The sequence below is a fragment of the Phragmites australis genome, chromosome 2, assembly GCF_958298935.1.
Source record: "Phragmites australis chromosome 2, lpPhrAust1.1, whole genome shotgun sequence".
NCBI lineage: Eukaryota > Viridiplantae > Streptophyta > Magnoliopsida > Poales > Poaceae > Phragmites > Phragmites australis.
The window spans coordinates 1,454,676-1,469,395 of NC_084922.1; the positions used below are offsets into that span (position 1 = coordinate 1,454,676).

At 44.5% G+C, this 14,720-nt stretch overlaps 2 protein-coding genes across 2 annotated transcripts; both read left to right on the plus strand.

The window, feature by feature from the left end:
• The first annotated feature begins 820 nt into the window (after positions 1-820).
• LOC133892826 (histone-lysine N-methyltransferase ATX4-like) lies at positions 821-9,207 on the plus strand. The gene is made up of 23 exons (XM_062333793.1): positions 821-1,847; positions 2,080-2,135; positions 2,218-2,425; positions 2,513-2,626; positions 2,735-2,803; positions 2,889-2,954; positions 3,062-3,156; positions 3,246-3,335; positions 3,771-3,906; positions 4,041-4,116; positions 4,210-4,312; positions 4,455-4,579; positions 4,831-4,976; positions 5,092-5,196; positions 5,639-5,703; positions 6,036-6,234; positions 6,855-6,941; positions 7,024-7,080; positions 7,157-7,246; positions 7,745-7,831; positions 8,448-8,522; positions 8,612-8,712; positions 8,828-9,207. Exons 1-23 carry the CDS (start codon positions 1,173-1,175, stop codon positions 8,916-8,918), a joined length of 2,916 nt encoding a protein of 971 aa, XP_062189777.1. The 5' UTR covers positions 821-1,172; the 3' UTR covers positions 8,919-9,207.
• Positions 9,208-11,005: 1,798 nt separating this feature from the next.
• Positions 11,006-14,136, plus strand: LOC133892845 (GDSL esterase/lipase At5g45910-like). Its single transcript, XM_062333816.1, has 5 exons — positions 11,006-11,398; positions 11,529-11,744; positions 11,865-12,013; positions 12,116-12,389; positions 13,737-14,136. Exons 1-5 carry the CDS (start codon positions 11,149-11,151, stop codon positions 13,970-13,972), a joined length of 1,125 nt encoding a protein of 374 aa, XP_062189800.1. The 5' UTR covers positions 11,006-11,148; the 3' UTR covers positions 13,973-14,136.
• Positions 14,137-14,720: the final 584 nt, after the last annotated feature.

Below are 14,720 nucleotides of genomic sequence, written 5' to 3' on the forward strand. Positions count from 1 at the left end.
CAACGTCCCAACCCACCGCCTTCTCTGTCGCGTCAACCGTTGGCGCCATGCTTAGAGGCAGGCAGTCTGCCCCCTAGCGGCGCCCACCACTTGCACCAGTCCAGACCTGTCGGCGCACACTGTGGCGGGGCACGGGCGGGTGGGCGTAGAACGAGAGCGCGGAGGTAGAGGCGGAGGCAGATGGTGCCATCACCGCCTGCTCTGCCACTTTGGTAATGGTTGGCCACGAGTTGAGACATGTTCTTCGTTGGTCTGCGCCTCCAGTCCTCGTGTATTTACTGCTTCTATGCCAGCGATCAGAAAAGGTCTTGATTGGACTCTTGGTGCATGTTTTGGTCTCGCAGAGATCTCTGCTTCCATTTGTAGGGATTCTACCGAATCGCAACGCAATAGGATTTGTAGTACTGTTCACCTGCACCGCTACATGTGATGTGATGGATACCTTATCCAGGGCAAACACATAATAAGAGTTGATGAATCTAAGATCATCTCCAAAGGATTTCTATTAAGGACTAAATTTTTTTTATAAAGGGATTTTCGTTCTTTTTAGCGTTCTAACGGTTTCTTTTTACGGTCCTCATCACGAAGGGATTCTAGAATTCATTCTTTTTAGGATGAGATTCTCTATTTTTACTTTACGAATCACTTCAAAGAAAAACTGTTAGAGATAAAAAAATAAAAGAAATGAGAACAAAGAAAAGAATTGAAAATAAAACAAAATAAAAGAAATATAATTGGATATAGTCTAACGGAGAGATGGATCCAGACCGCACGGAAAGTTGTTTTCCCTCGGCTGCCCTGGCCCCACCTGACCTGGCCGCGCCCCCTCACTCTCGGGAGGACGGACTGTCGGACTCTCACCCCGCGGCGTCGAGTTGCCTTCTTCCCCCAACACCACGCCCTCGCCCCTCCTCCGACCGTCGCATGCATCGCGTTCCAAAATTTTCAAAACCCCCCAATCCCTCGGAGTCGGACACTCGGAGGGAAGCCAAAATTTTCGGCCCCGCGTCGCCCCGCAAATCTCCAAATCCCCAATCCCCCGCACTTAGATCCCGACACGGCGCTCTCGCTCTCGGAGGCGGAACCCTAAGCCCAATCTGCCAATCCGATTCGAGATTCTAGGGTTTCGCTCGCGCGCCCATGCCCTAGCCTCCGCCGCCGGTGGTGCTGCCATGCTCGCGTCCCGCATCCCTCTCAAGCGCTGCACCGCCGCCGTCCCGGGCGCCGTTGCTACCAACATGCCGCCCGCCAAGCGCCGCCGAGAGCGCGTGCCCCCGTCGCGGTTCAGGGACTCGCTGCTGCTGCCCGCGAAGAAGCGCGCGGCCGTGTCGACGGACGGGGAGGGGGAGGAAAAGGACGGGCACGGGGAGGTTTACGAGGTGGAGGTGCAAGTGGCCGAGCCCAAAGGCGCCTCCTTTGGCCCCGTGGAGACCGTGGTGTGGATTCCCCAGCCGCCGCCCCCCTCAGAAGTTGAGCTGTACCGGGCGTGCAGGAATATCAGCAGGAGCGGGAGCTGCGGGGGTGCTTCCAGCGGCAGTGTGGTCACGTCCGTGAGCAATGCCGGCACGGACGGCGGTGCTGGTAGCAATGGCGGGCCGGAGGAGAAGCCTGTAGTGGTGGAGGGCAAACCCAAGAGGGAGAGCGGTGAAAAGAAGGAGGATTTCTTCTGGCCAGAGGATTTTGTGCTTGGGGACGTCGTGTGGGCGAGGTCGGGGAAGAAGTGCCCGGCGTGGCCCGCGCTGGTGATTGACCCTCTGCTGCATGCGCCGGAAGTCGTGCTTAACTCCTGCATTCCCGGCGCGCTCTGCGTCATGTTCTTCGGGCACTCTGCTGGCGGGCATGGCAGGGTAATTAATCACATTTTCTTGGTTAAGCATTGCTGGGTGTCATTTTTTCTTGGCTGTTCGATCCATAAACCCACTGCTTAAAATATGACTGGAATTTTCACAAAAATGCTACCTCAGTTTTGTACTTCCACGAGATGTAACTGAAACTGGGTAACAAATATGCGGCCTTGATCCAAACAGTTCCTTGCTGTTTTTTGTTTGCCTGGCCTTACACTGCCACGTCCCTTTGCAGGACTACGGATGGGTTAAGCAAGGGATGATCTTTCCCTTCGTAGACTATCTAGACAGGTAAAGTTCTGGAACGTGGAGTTGAACAAGGCTTTCCTCACTTCACTCTGGCTGTATCTGAGGCTCCCATCTGTTCGGACAGGTTTCAGGGACAACCTCTGTATAAGCTTAGGCCAAGCAAATTCCGTGCAGCAATTGAGGAGGCTTTCCTTGCTGAACATGGCTTTTTTGATATCCAAATGGATGGGGAGTGCTCACTGCAAAAGTCTGTCAATGACCAGTCTTTCCCTGATGGCTTTCAGGAAGGGGCTGCTTCGAATAACGAGCAGGAGTGTCAATCTGTGTCTCAGGTAACTGAATGCAGTGAAATTTTACATGTTGAGGCTTCACTTGATACATATTTTAAGCTAGCTGCAATATAATTTACTGAACTGCAGGTTGTTGGTAAATCAGCACCATGTTGTGATAGCTGTGGTAACTGCCTACCATCCAAGGTTTCAAAGAAAAAGAGGCAAGAGGGAGAGCAGTTGCTTTGTAGGCACTGTGAAAAGGTATGTGGCTAGCCGTGTGAGTCATGTAGTTCTTCATCTTTTGGGTTTTCCTTTCACATCTTTCCTTCCTTTTGGCTGCTTATGTGCATAAACATTACTTCTCTGCAGCTATTGCAGTCCAAGCAGTACTGTGGCATATGCAAGAAAATTTGGCACCACACAGATGGTGGAAATTGGGTAAGAGCTTAGAAGAATACATGATTTGCTTGTGTTATTTTCTATTTTCATGTGAGGTACTGACCTTTAAGGCACTTGTTGCCAGGTTTGTTGTGATGAGTGCCAGATTTGGGTTCACATTGAATGTGACCTGACATGCAGCAACATGGAGGTTATTTGCTCACCTTGTTTTATGCTGTTATTTTGATGTTCTATTGCTTGATATCTATATCCAATGCTTCTACAACTATCCTTTACTGACTTGGCATTATTTTTTAGGACTTAGAAAATACAGATTATTTTTGTCCCGATTGCAAATCAAAACGCAAAACAGTGCCAGCAACTGAAAAAACGAACACTTCCAACAGTTCAGAGTAAGTTCTTTACTTTTTTCTCTCCAACCTATTGATACAAATTTAGTAGAATAAATAAGCACATCAATTTCTAATGTGCGTCTGCACAGATGTGCTAGCACTTCTAAGGAAAAAATGCCTGAAAGGATACCTGTTTGCTGCAACGGGATGGAGGCACTGTATGTACCAGAGAAGCACATGTAAGTATTTGGGGTATCTTCATGTACTGAATCTTCAGACAACATTTTAATTTAAGTTTGCTTCATTATCAGTACTCTATACCTGATTTAAATGTGTTTTATTTGCTCATTCCCATTCCCACAAAGTTCATTTAGTCATCTGCTCAGAGATAAAGAGAGAGTGAAGAACTAACAAGTGTTCGTGTGATCACTCAATTGTGCATGATAGGCCTTTGGGCTAAGTAGCGTCAGATCCTGCATTATTTGATGTTCTTACTGTAGCAGCCACCTCTAAAGGATTGTCTGGGGGTCAGTAGTGTGATGGACATTATTATGCTGTGTATATATACATATACCAGAAGCACCGACCAATTCACACTTGCTAGCACTCCATGTGCTACATTGATTTCCTTCCACTGCCTGTGATATATATTCGAGTTAATGTTGTTGCTGCAGGATACTATGTGAATGTAAGTCTTGCAAGGAAAGGATGATGAGTCTGAATGAGTGGGAGAAACATACTGGCTCAAGGAAAAAGAATTGGAAGATGAGTATTAGAGTCAAGAGCACTGGGGAACCACTCATTAATTCGGTAAGCCCTGACTTCATCATTTTTTAGTACATGGCCCAAACTGATAAGTGGATGTTCAGATGCTCATACTTCTTTTGATCAAATGGCATGAAAAACTGGCTCATGATTTCTTCCTTCTTTGTCACTGCCTGCAGCTGGATGGTGTCCCCTGTGGGAATGTAAAGTCTTCTACCCCTGGCATTAATGAAGAAGAACTGCTAAAATTGCAAGGTACATTGGCGCTTTAGTTGTGTTGGACTGTTTAGTTGGTTGTTGCAACATGACCTCAGGCGAATGTGTAATTATTTGCTTTGATGCCTGCAGCAAACTCTTACAGTCCAGTCTATGCTAAATGGACAACGGAACGTTGCGCTGTTTGTCGATGGGTTGAGGATTGGGACTACAATAAAATAATCATTTGCAACAGGTATTTCTTGCTGGTCTCAGAGACTTTGTTTAGCACCCTTAATTTAAAACTTTATAGTATGTTTTAAACTACCTGACTACCTCCATGTAACTGATTACGACTGATAGTTGACAAAGTTCCACTCCAAAATTCATGTGTTCAGATGCCAAATAGCTGTCCACCAAGAGTGCTATGGAGCATGTGTTGTACAAGATCTTACAACGTGGGTTTGCCGAGCATGTGAATTGCCCCAACAAAAAAGAGAATGCTGCCTATGTCCTGTCAAAGGTATTATTTTTTATTTTGATGTGTTACCTTCTTTGTTCACTTGCTCCATAGTTTCATCAACCAGTAGGATCTTCAAATGATATTTCATATTATTGCTGATGCTTTCCAGTGTTCCTCACACCATGCTCAAGTTGTGTTCTTTTATTAGATATATTCTACTAGTGCTTGATGGTATCTGTTTTTTTCACTAGTCTGGTTTGTTACCCTGTTTCATGCTATTAAACTTTTACCACCTTTTTGCATTGCCACAGGTGGTGCTCTCAAGCCAACAGATGTTGACCAACTGTGGGTTCATGTTACATGCGCTTGGTTTCAACCTAAAGTCTCTTTTCCAGTTGATGCGACAATGGAGCCAGCTATGGGCATACTGAGCATCCCTGTAGAGTACTTTAAGAAGGTTAATACTTTGATTTGGTATTTTCTCAATTTTGTGCAAGATATTTATTGTCTGTGCTTATTTGTTCAAATCTCACTTAATCTTTGTTAACGTGATGCTTTCATGTCAACTCCAGACATGCGTTATATGCAAGCAGATGCATGGTGCCTGCACCCAGTGCTGGAAATGCTCTACTTATTACCATGCAATGTGTGCATCAAGAGCGGGATATCGCATGGAGGTAGACTGCTTCTGTCACATTTTGTGATGGACATTTATGATGACAATTTTGTTTGTTTATCCATTTTTATAATTAATTCAGCCTGTGCAAATCTTATTAAATGAACATACAATTATTATCTGCTCTACGATTTGCAGTATTCAAGCACCTACTTCTCACTAGGCTATCACTTCATTCTTAAGATAGTTTGTGCTACTACCTTTTGTGTTTAATATACGTTGTGGAAAAACTAACTTCTGTAACTATTTCATTTGTATTAATGTCCAAACAGTTCCATTGCAGCTAACACTTAATATAACTTAATGTGCTGTCCTTCAAGCATAACTTGTCACATTTTTCTACACAATCCATCCTTTGATGTAATAATTTACCGGGTAATTGTTTATAAAGTAGCTATTTTTTTTGGATAGTTGATTAAATTTCACATTTTCTGTGGTTGTAGTTGCAATACTCTGAAAGAAATGATAGGCACGTGACAAAAATGGTTTCCTACTGTGCTTTTCACAGGTATATTTTTCATCTTAATGTCTCCCTTTCTTTCTGCTTAAATTACATTAGTTTGTCTTCTGCTTTTTTTTTTCTTCTGAGAAGTAATTCTAATGTTGACCAGGTACCTTGTGTAGTCGTCCTCTTTGAGCCTTTTTTGTGTTGGTCTTAATATTATAGTAAAACTTAAGCAAAATAAATGATAATCAGATCCGTATAGCCTACTGGATCTTGGAGCGAAGTTTGGTTCTTTTGTGTAGTTATTTGTGAAATTGACAGTTTGCCCTGAATGAGTAAATACCATAAATTTATGTTGCTGACATGGGTTATGATGTTATTTTACCCTTCTGTAGTACTCCCGACCCAGACAATGTGTTGGTAGTGAAGACACCTGAAGGAGTTTTCTCTACCAAATTTTTGCTCCAAAGTAGTGAGAAACAGACTGCTACAAGACTTGTCAGGAAGGAAAATCACCCAGAGAAGGTGCTTCCTGCTAAAATTTCTGACTGTCCAGCTGCAAGGTGCCTAACTTATGAAATGCTGAAAAACAAGGTATTTGCTTGCATCTGTTTATTGTACTTGCTTCCCCCCCTAACGGTCTTGAGAAACTCTGGCGCTAATGTCATGGATAAACTAAAAATTTGTTATAGAACTTTACTGGATTTTTCTAATTATTTCCAAGCATCAATTGGATAATATATTCTTCAACTTTGTGATCATTTCCTTGCTGCTAGTTCATCTACTTTGATAGTTTAACTGTTTAACTCTCGTGTAAGATTCCTAGTGCAACAGAGCAGGAATAATGTCTGCATACCAGTGCTGCTTTGGTGCTTTCTTAGGTGCATTCCATGGTGCATTCCATGCCCTGCTTGTGCTGAAGGATGATGCTCTTAGTGACAGTTGCTTGTATTAACCTTTGATATTTTGTAATATCTGGCTCTCTAGCATTAGTATTAATTATGTTTTACACGTTAGTGCATGTCTTCGTGTCATTACTTATACGTGCTGATTTTCTGTCATGTGATACCTTTTACGGTCAAGTGATGCTATTACTGTTGGTTTCTAGTTGTGTTTTGATTGACTTGTTTCAGTCTGATAAGTATGTTTCTGTTTACTTGTCATTAAGCCTTTAGTATCACCTTACAAACAACTAAGTTATGTACATTTTCCAGAAAGAACCACAAGAGGCAATTGCACACCGAATAATGGGACCACAACAACATTCCCAAGATTTGATCGAAGCTTTAAACACATGCATGGTATAATGAGTACTAGCATTTTCCTTCACTTCAGCAACTATTGAATGGAGAAGCTTATTCATCTTTTTTCCCTTGTTAACAGGATCATAATGATGACCAACTATTTTCTACGTTTAAAGAACGGCTTTGTTACTTACAGGTTTAGTTTCTGAGCGACCGATGTTCTTACCAGGCTATGTCAACATACTGATAAAAAAACTGTCCAATGGTTGCAGAAAACTGAAAATAAGAGGGTCTCTTGTGGTTTATCTGGAATACATGGATGGGGTCTCTTTGCTGCTAGGAAAATTCAAGAGGGGCAAATGGTATAGCATGTCAAGTCAAATTTCTATGTTAAGCGTGTCAAAATTATTCACATTGCTGATCCAGTTAGTTTGTTGAGTATATCTACGGTGACATGTTGAAGAACATGCATCAACATAAGAATACAGTTATAAGTTATATATATATGGCAATTGGTAGATTAAATTTCCACTATGTATATTTGTTCATGTGTCTAGACTACAGAAGAGCACAGTTTGTTATCTGCACGCTCGTACTCCATTTAATGAATATTAGTGATCTTCTATGCGAAATTACAGAAAATTTATGTATTTGGTTGCACAAATATTGGTTTCCATGTCTCCCTGAATGTATGTTTGAGCAGGAACCTTTTTTAGCAGGTCATTATAACTTTATTTGTTTTACATTACAATATTGTGTGATTTTCTGCCTATTTTTCTTGAATTGCTTGGTCTAATTTCATTTTGCATCCATAGTGTGTACTTCATTCTTAACATTTCAGCTAACCAATCTTGTGCCAGGTTATCGAATATCGTGGTGAACAAGTTAGACGCAGTGTTGCTGATTTGAGGGAAGCACGGTACCATAGAGAGAAAAAGGATTGTTATGTGAGTTATCATTTACTGTGCTTACCTTGTGCATAGCTCTAGTTTACCTCTTTCACTTGTAAGTTTAAGCGGAATGTTACCTATCACATTTTGTCATGATGTCAAGTTTGTTAGTACTTGGAGCAAATGAAATTATATTTAGAATCAATTCAGAACTCTGTCCTAGGATACCATTTTAAGGCCTTATTTGTTTTTGGTGTTTTTTTTTTCATCCCAAATGGTAACTTTGTAGTCTCATAGCTTAGTGTTTATTTTTTCTGCAGTTAAAGACTTGAATTATTATTCTTGTAGTGCACATTAATCACTCTAAAGAGTGCTAATCACCTGTTAACTTTATGCTTAATCTAGTGGCACTGTGAATCTGTTGCCTTTTCTTTTGTAAATTTCGTTCATTGTGTTCTATTCATTTGATCCTTTGTAAGAGTTGCTGAAGCAATTCATTTACTAGTGTTATATGCTTGGAGTTAACAATAAGGTTTTCTACCGATGTTTTCTTACATTCATATTGATTTATTTTTTAGTGCTTCGACTCTGAGTAGTCAACAGTCAGTCTACATGAAATGTTGCACTTATTTTTCTGGCCTAGTGCATTGATTCTATTTTCTGTTTTGTGCAGCTGTTCAAGATAAGTGAAGATGTTGTTATTGATGCCACAGAGAAAGGAAACATAGCCCGACTAATTAACCACTCGGTAAGTCTTTATACTTCATGTTTGCAGCTTCTTGCCATTCGCAATAGCTCACCAAAATGACAACCAAATTCTTCTTGTGACACTTGTAGTGTATGCCAAACTGCTATGCAAGGATCATGAGTGTTGGTGATGACAAGAGCCAGATCATTCTTATTGCCAAAAGAGATGTCTCTGCAGGAGAAGAACTAACGTAATGCTTTTTAACCCTGCCCTTTTCTGATTTACACAAGGAAATACTTACATCACCTTGGTATTTTAAATAATACTGTCATATCCTGATACTTTCCCCCCTCGTTCACATGTAGTTATGACTACCTGTTTGACCCTGACGAGTCGGAAGATTGCAAAGTTCCTTGTCTGTGTAAAGCTCCTAACTGCCGTGGATACATGAACTAGAATAAACCATCTCACAAGGACTAACCTCTTACAAATGCCGAAGGCCGGGCATTTTCCAATATCCAGCCATCAGATTCATTTGTTTGTTTTCTCGTTTGGTTTCAATTTATGCGTGGCTGCCGATATGCAACAAGTGTGTGTTTCGTCACAGATTTTGTTTAGATTGCAAGATAGGATCAACCGGGTTAGGTAAAGATTACTGACAGCCACAGCCCGCCGTTGTATATTCTTCCATTGATGTAATAAAGATGCTGCTTTCTAAATGAAATAAAAAATCTATTCATCGCAATCCAGTTCCTGTGATATCCATGAAACTACTCGTTGACCTTGCTGAATTGTCCTATTGGGGGTTAATGACTGAATTACTTGATCAATACTCTTGCACTATAAAAACCAACCCGTAAGACCGAAGACGGACCACACGAGAATTTAAACGAGCGAGCTGCAAGCAGGCGAGGCGAGCGAGCTCGATCGGACAAGTGAGGCTCCCAGCGCTGCTCTGCTTACAAGACACCATCTCGCGGGTCATCATGAACTGCCCGTTGCTGGTCTGCTTCGTTCTCCTAGCGCCGGCGGCCGCGGCGCGGGAGTGCGCGGCCATCTTCAGCTTCGGGGACTCCTTGGCGGACGCTGGCAACCTCTGCGTGGACGGCGCGCCTGTACGGCATGACCTACTTCGGCTACCCGACCGGGCGCGTCGCCATTGACTTCATCGGTACGCATGTTCTCTGCTACACCTCCGTTTGGACTGGCTCATCGGTTGCGACCGTTGTAAATCGTGTTTGCGCCGTGTTCTCTGCATGCGTGGTCGAGCAGCGCAGGAGCTGGGTCTGCCGCTGTTGCCGCCGTCCAAGGCGCGCAACGCGTCGTTCCATCAGCGCAGAAGCTGATCGCGGAGGGTGCGGTGGAGCTGGTGGTGCCGATCGGGTGCTTCCCGTGATTAGTTGTCTAGTACAGCTGTTATGCTGTTTTGGGCCTTTTGTCCTTCATCTATCACGTACAATGCTCTCACTGGGCCGAGTCTGAACAAGAACAGTTCTTGGTCTAGCCCAAGTCAACCCAATTAAGAGCAGGCTCCTACAAAAAGGCCACTAGGCCTATGACTCTGCCAGCCTTCACGCCCGCCCACCTAGCTCCTTGGCAAGTTGGCATTATATTTTCATTTCCTTTTTCTTTTCAAAGAAAAAAAATCAGGCAGCTGCACATGTTAGTTCATCCTCCACATTCCATGCATAAGGATTGCATAATCCAGTTCCAGTCCGCAATTAAGGCTCTATTTGTTTTTATTATGATTATAGATTATAACCTAAAAGTAAAAATAAAAGCAAACAATGTCAATCTAAAAATTGATTCTCATCATCAACTAATCAAATTATAGAACGAAATCACACAATCTACAATCCAACGAGAATAGGCTTCTCCACAAAATCTAAATGGTAACAATCCATATAAAAAAAATGCGAGGGGTGACTTCACCAAAACTTCATCTTTGGATTTTTCATTAGAAGTCACCAGTCCGAATGGCCAAAGTTAATCGCAGTATGACTAATACGTATGTGGAAATTTACTTGCGGAATATAATGCAAATCCAGAAATGCTTCCTATTTTACAATCGCGTATGACTAACCTGCAAATTTTTTGTCCGGTATATGGTAAGAATGGTGTATTCTCGGAGGGATGCTTCTGCACAATGTTATCCATCATGGACGGCCAGATTGTTGCCCAGTCCTGATGTCGTCCACTCGTCCCAGCGCATCAAAACAGCAAACCCCGGCTTCCATAGCGACACAGTCGATGCTTGCGGTCGTCGTTGCAGCCATCGATTTTTCTCGCGAGAGCGACAGAGGAAGCACAGCACAGCGCAGCGCGATTCAATTCCAAACCAACCACAGCTCCTGCCTCTTGCACCAGTTTTCTTGTTCCTGTTCGCTTGTGCCGTTGCAGTCACCGCCAGCCAGTCGCCATTGCAGAACTGGAAGTTCATTGCACGGACCTCGTCAACTGGACTTCGGAGAACACCGTGTGCTAGTGTTACAAGCAACCAAAAACCCGTACCTGTAAAAGCTAAACAAAACGATTTACTGACTGGTCAGCCAGGAATCGGTTTCGTTTTCTCTTTGTTTGAAATTTGATTAGCCTAACCGTAGCTTAGACAAGAGTGTCCAACTTCGCAGCCAACCTCGACGTCGACGACGACTCTCTGCTCTGATGCACGAGTAGCAAACGAGTCATGGCACACGCAAGCCGAATCATCATGAGCTGCCCGTTGCTGGTCTGCTTCGTTCTCCTCGCGCAGGCGGCCGCGGCGCGGGAGTACGCGGCCATCTTCAGCTTCGGGGACTCCTTGGCGGACGCTGGCAACCTCTGCGTGGACGGCATCCCGGAGTACCTTGCCACGGCGCGCCTGCCGTACGGCATGACCTACTTCGGCTACCCGACCGGGCGCGTCTCCGACGGCCGCGTCGCCATTGACTTCATCGGTACGCATGTTCTCTGCTACACCTCCGTTTGGACTGGCTGATCGGTTGACCGTCAGTTCCCGCGCGATCACTCGTTGCGACAGTTGTAAATCGTGTTTGCGCCGTGTTCTCTGCATGCATGGTCGAGCAGCGCAGGAGCTGGGTCTGCCGCTGCTGCCGCCGTCCAAGGCGCGCAACGCGTCGTTCCACCGCGGCGCCAACTTCGCCATCACGGGCGCCACGTCGCTGGACATGCCCTTCTTCGAGGCTCGCGGGCTGGGGCACGCCGTGTGGAGCTCCGGCTCCCTGCACACCCAGATCAAGTGGTTCCAGGACATGAAGCTCTCCATCTGCAATTCCCCGCAAGGTTCATTGGTTTCAGTTGCGTAGCGACACGCCGCACGCCGACACGTCTCGATTGTTCAATCGTGCATATATGCTGATCACGTCTTTGTGCCGTATGTTTGTGCGTATTTGCTATGATCAGAGTGCCGGGACCTTTTCCGGCGGTCGCTGTTCGTCGTGGGTGAGTTCGGCGGGAACGACTACGCCTCGATGCTCTTCGCGTTCCGGCCGCTGGAGGAGGTGCACAGCTTCGTCCCGCACATCGTTGATTCCATCGGCAAGGGCGTAGAGGTACGCAGCGCACGTCTTCATTTCTTCTCCTTGCCGTTCATTGACCCCTATGCCTAGCTCTAACATATTACCGCCGGCCGCCGCGTCGGGGCGTGAGCGCAGAAGCTGATCGCGGAAGGTGCGGTGGAGCTGGTGGTGCCGGGGTTGATGCCGATCGGGTGCTTCCCGTTGTACCTGTCCATCTTCCGCAAGCAGCCGGAGATGTACGGCGAGCGGAGCGGGTGCATCAAGGACCTCAACACGCTGTCGTGGGTGCACAACGCGGCGCTGCAGCGCAAGATCGTCCAGCTCCGGGCCAAGCACCCCGGCGTGCGCATCATGTACGCCGACTACTACACGCCCGCCATCCAGTTCGTCCTCCACGCCGAGAAATATGGTGAGCTCTCTCTCTCTCTCTCTCTCTCTCTCTCTGCCGGTCTTTCCCCTGTTTCTTGGCTCTCGTTTGCTCTGTCTTCAGTTCCTGAGGCTCGGTCAATAGAGGGACGGCAGCATGCATATAATTTGGGAGTTGCGACGAACAAACAAAATGTGGCTGTGTAAAATTTTCCCATATTTATTAGATTTCATGACGAAATGTGATGCGAAGGGTTTGAACTCTTCCTGCGAATAGGAGAGCGATGGGGTTGAACGAGTAGACGGAAAGAACATTCAAAGAGTAAGTACAAGTACGACATGAGCAGTGACATATTGTTTTTTTTCTTCTTCATCTTGAGAGAAACATGGCACATAGTTGACGAACGGAAGAGCATCACTCACAGGCCCATGAAAGCATAGGCCCCTTTGGGACACGGTTGGCTCATTCCCTAGTCAATCCTATCTATACACACAAGCATATCAACCTGTATAACAGCTCTGGCTAAAAATTTAACTTACGATTGAATTATAGATATTTGAGTTAATAATAACTGTATACTAAGATACATCAACTATTTATATTTAAATATTAGAATTAAAATATAAATGTAATTTTTGTTTGTAATATTGGAACCATGTTTATTATTTATGAATAGATCTAATTTATAATTTTCATTTTATGTGTTATGCAAATTGATTTTTATTTGTTTCTTGATTTTTTGAAATTATTATTATTTTTAATGTCGTCACCGTATCTCATATTATTATTTTTAAATACATTATAAATTCTTTGATATTATTTTTGTGTTATAATCCGTAATATATTTTCATTCTGCTGTTTTAATTTTGTAATGTTTGATTATAATTGATTTGGTAAAGTGTGTTGATTGCTGACGTAACTAAGTTGGAGTTTGCTAACGTAATCTTGTTGGACAAATAATATCTACAACAAAAAAGGAAGGAAAGGCAAGGCAAAAAGTAGTCTTAGGGCTGGACTCTATGATTTGTTTTTTAATCTTCTATGTTGTTTTATCTGGTTATTAATATATGGTTACAGCTAGTCAATTAATTAATTCGACGGTTGGATGTTTTATTTTTTTATTAGAATTTTTAGGATTTTTTTAGAATTAACATAGAGAAAAAAAATCTTCAATTAATAAATATAAGATGCTGACATGCATAATGACATGGGCATATAGTTCTCTCTCTAAAAAAACTCGACCAGGAGAGACATACCAAAGCATTATCATCGAAAAAAACTCTCTCAGCTTTCCAGTGGACCGCGTGTCGGTTTCACATCGTAGCCGGCCGCATAGCGCATCGCTTGCTTGAGCCTGATCGATACGATGTTCTGGCCGTGTTTTTGCAGGATTCCTTCGGCAGACGCCGCGGGCGTGCTGCGGTGCGCCTGGGGTGGGCGAGTACAACTTCAACCTCACCTCCAAGTGCGGCGACCCTGGCGCGTACGCGTGCGACGACCCCTCCAACCATTGGAGCTGGGACGGCGTCCACCTCACCGAGGCGTCCTACGGTCACATCGCCAAGGGCTGGCTCTACGGCCCCTTCGCCGACCCGCCAATCCTTGACACCCGCCACCAAGCTTAACATCGGTCATCCGTACAGATCGTCTCCATGCTAAGCATCCAAGGATTACTGGTTATTACAGAGGGTGATATGTGTACGTGTGTGGGTCCGATCTTGTACTTAAAAAACAGGATTGCTATATTTTACCTGGGTAATTTGGAGCCTCTCCGCATCTGAGTTTTTCTGTTTCGACTCTTCACCCTCTTCTTATCTTCTCTATCTCCGACGAACCCGACTTCTCCACCTCCGGTGAGATGTGCCCCTGACTTCTCCATCTCTAGCGAGATCCGCCCCGATCTACTCCCTCTCTGACAAGCTCCGATGAGGCCAAGAGGTTAGGGTTTCGGGTTTCGAGGTTTCGGGACCAGAATTGGGGGTTCAGGGTCCCCTGGCTTAGAAAGAGTTGTTGAGGAGGGAGGTCGGCCCGATGGAGGAGGCAGTTGGTGGGTGGTGTGGCAAGATGACGAGGGTGCCGCCGATCAGGGTGGTGGATGTCATATCCCCAAAATACTAATTACATAATTATGCATGCATAATCGTCATCGCATGTGCTTATATGTGTCTGTCTGCTCAAAAACTAGTTAAACATATTTCAAATACTTTAGGGATGGTTTAGAGCACTTTGAAGAATCTCTAAATACTTTGAAGAAAGAAAAGAATAGAAGGAGAATGATGAGGGGAGACTTAGAAAAATTTCAGCAAAACAACCTCCTAGCGGTCTGAGCGGAGTCACCCACGGTTTGACCGCCAGGTGCGCTGCCACGTGGGC

Coding starts and splice junctions, on each gene's coding strand:
- LOC133892826 (XM_062333793.1), top strand. CDS start 1,173: ATGCTCGCGTCCCGCATCCCTCTCAAGCGCTGCACCGCCGCCGTCCCG. Junction 1,848..2,079: donor CTGCTGGCGGGCATGGCAGG/GTAATTAATCAC, acceptor GTCCCTTTGCAG/GACTACGGATGGGTTAAGCA. Junction 4,977..5,091: donor CTGTAGAGTACTTTAAGAAG/GTTAATACTTTG, acceptor TGTCAACTCCAG/ACATGCGTTATATGCAAGCA.
- LOC133892845 (XM_062333816.1), top strand. CDS start 11,149: ATGGCACACGCAAGCCGAATCATCATGAGCTGCCCGTTGCTGGTCTGC. Junction 11,399..11,528: donor CGTCGCCATTGACTTCATCG/GTACGCATGTTC, acceptor ATGGTCGAGCAG/CGCAGGAGCTGGGTCTGCCG. Junction 12,014..12,115: donor CCATCGGCAAGGGCGTAGAG/GTACGCAGCGCA, acceptor GCGTGAGCGCAG/AAGCTGATCGCGGAAGGTGC.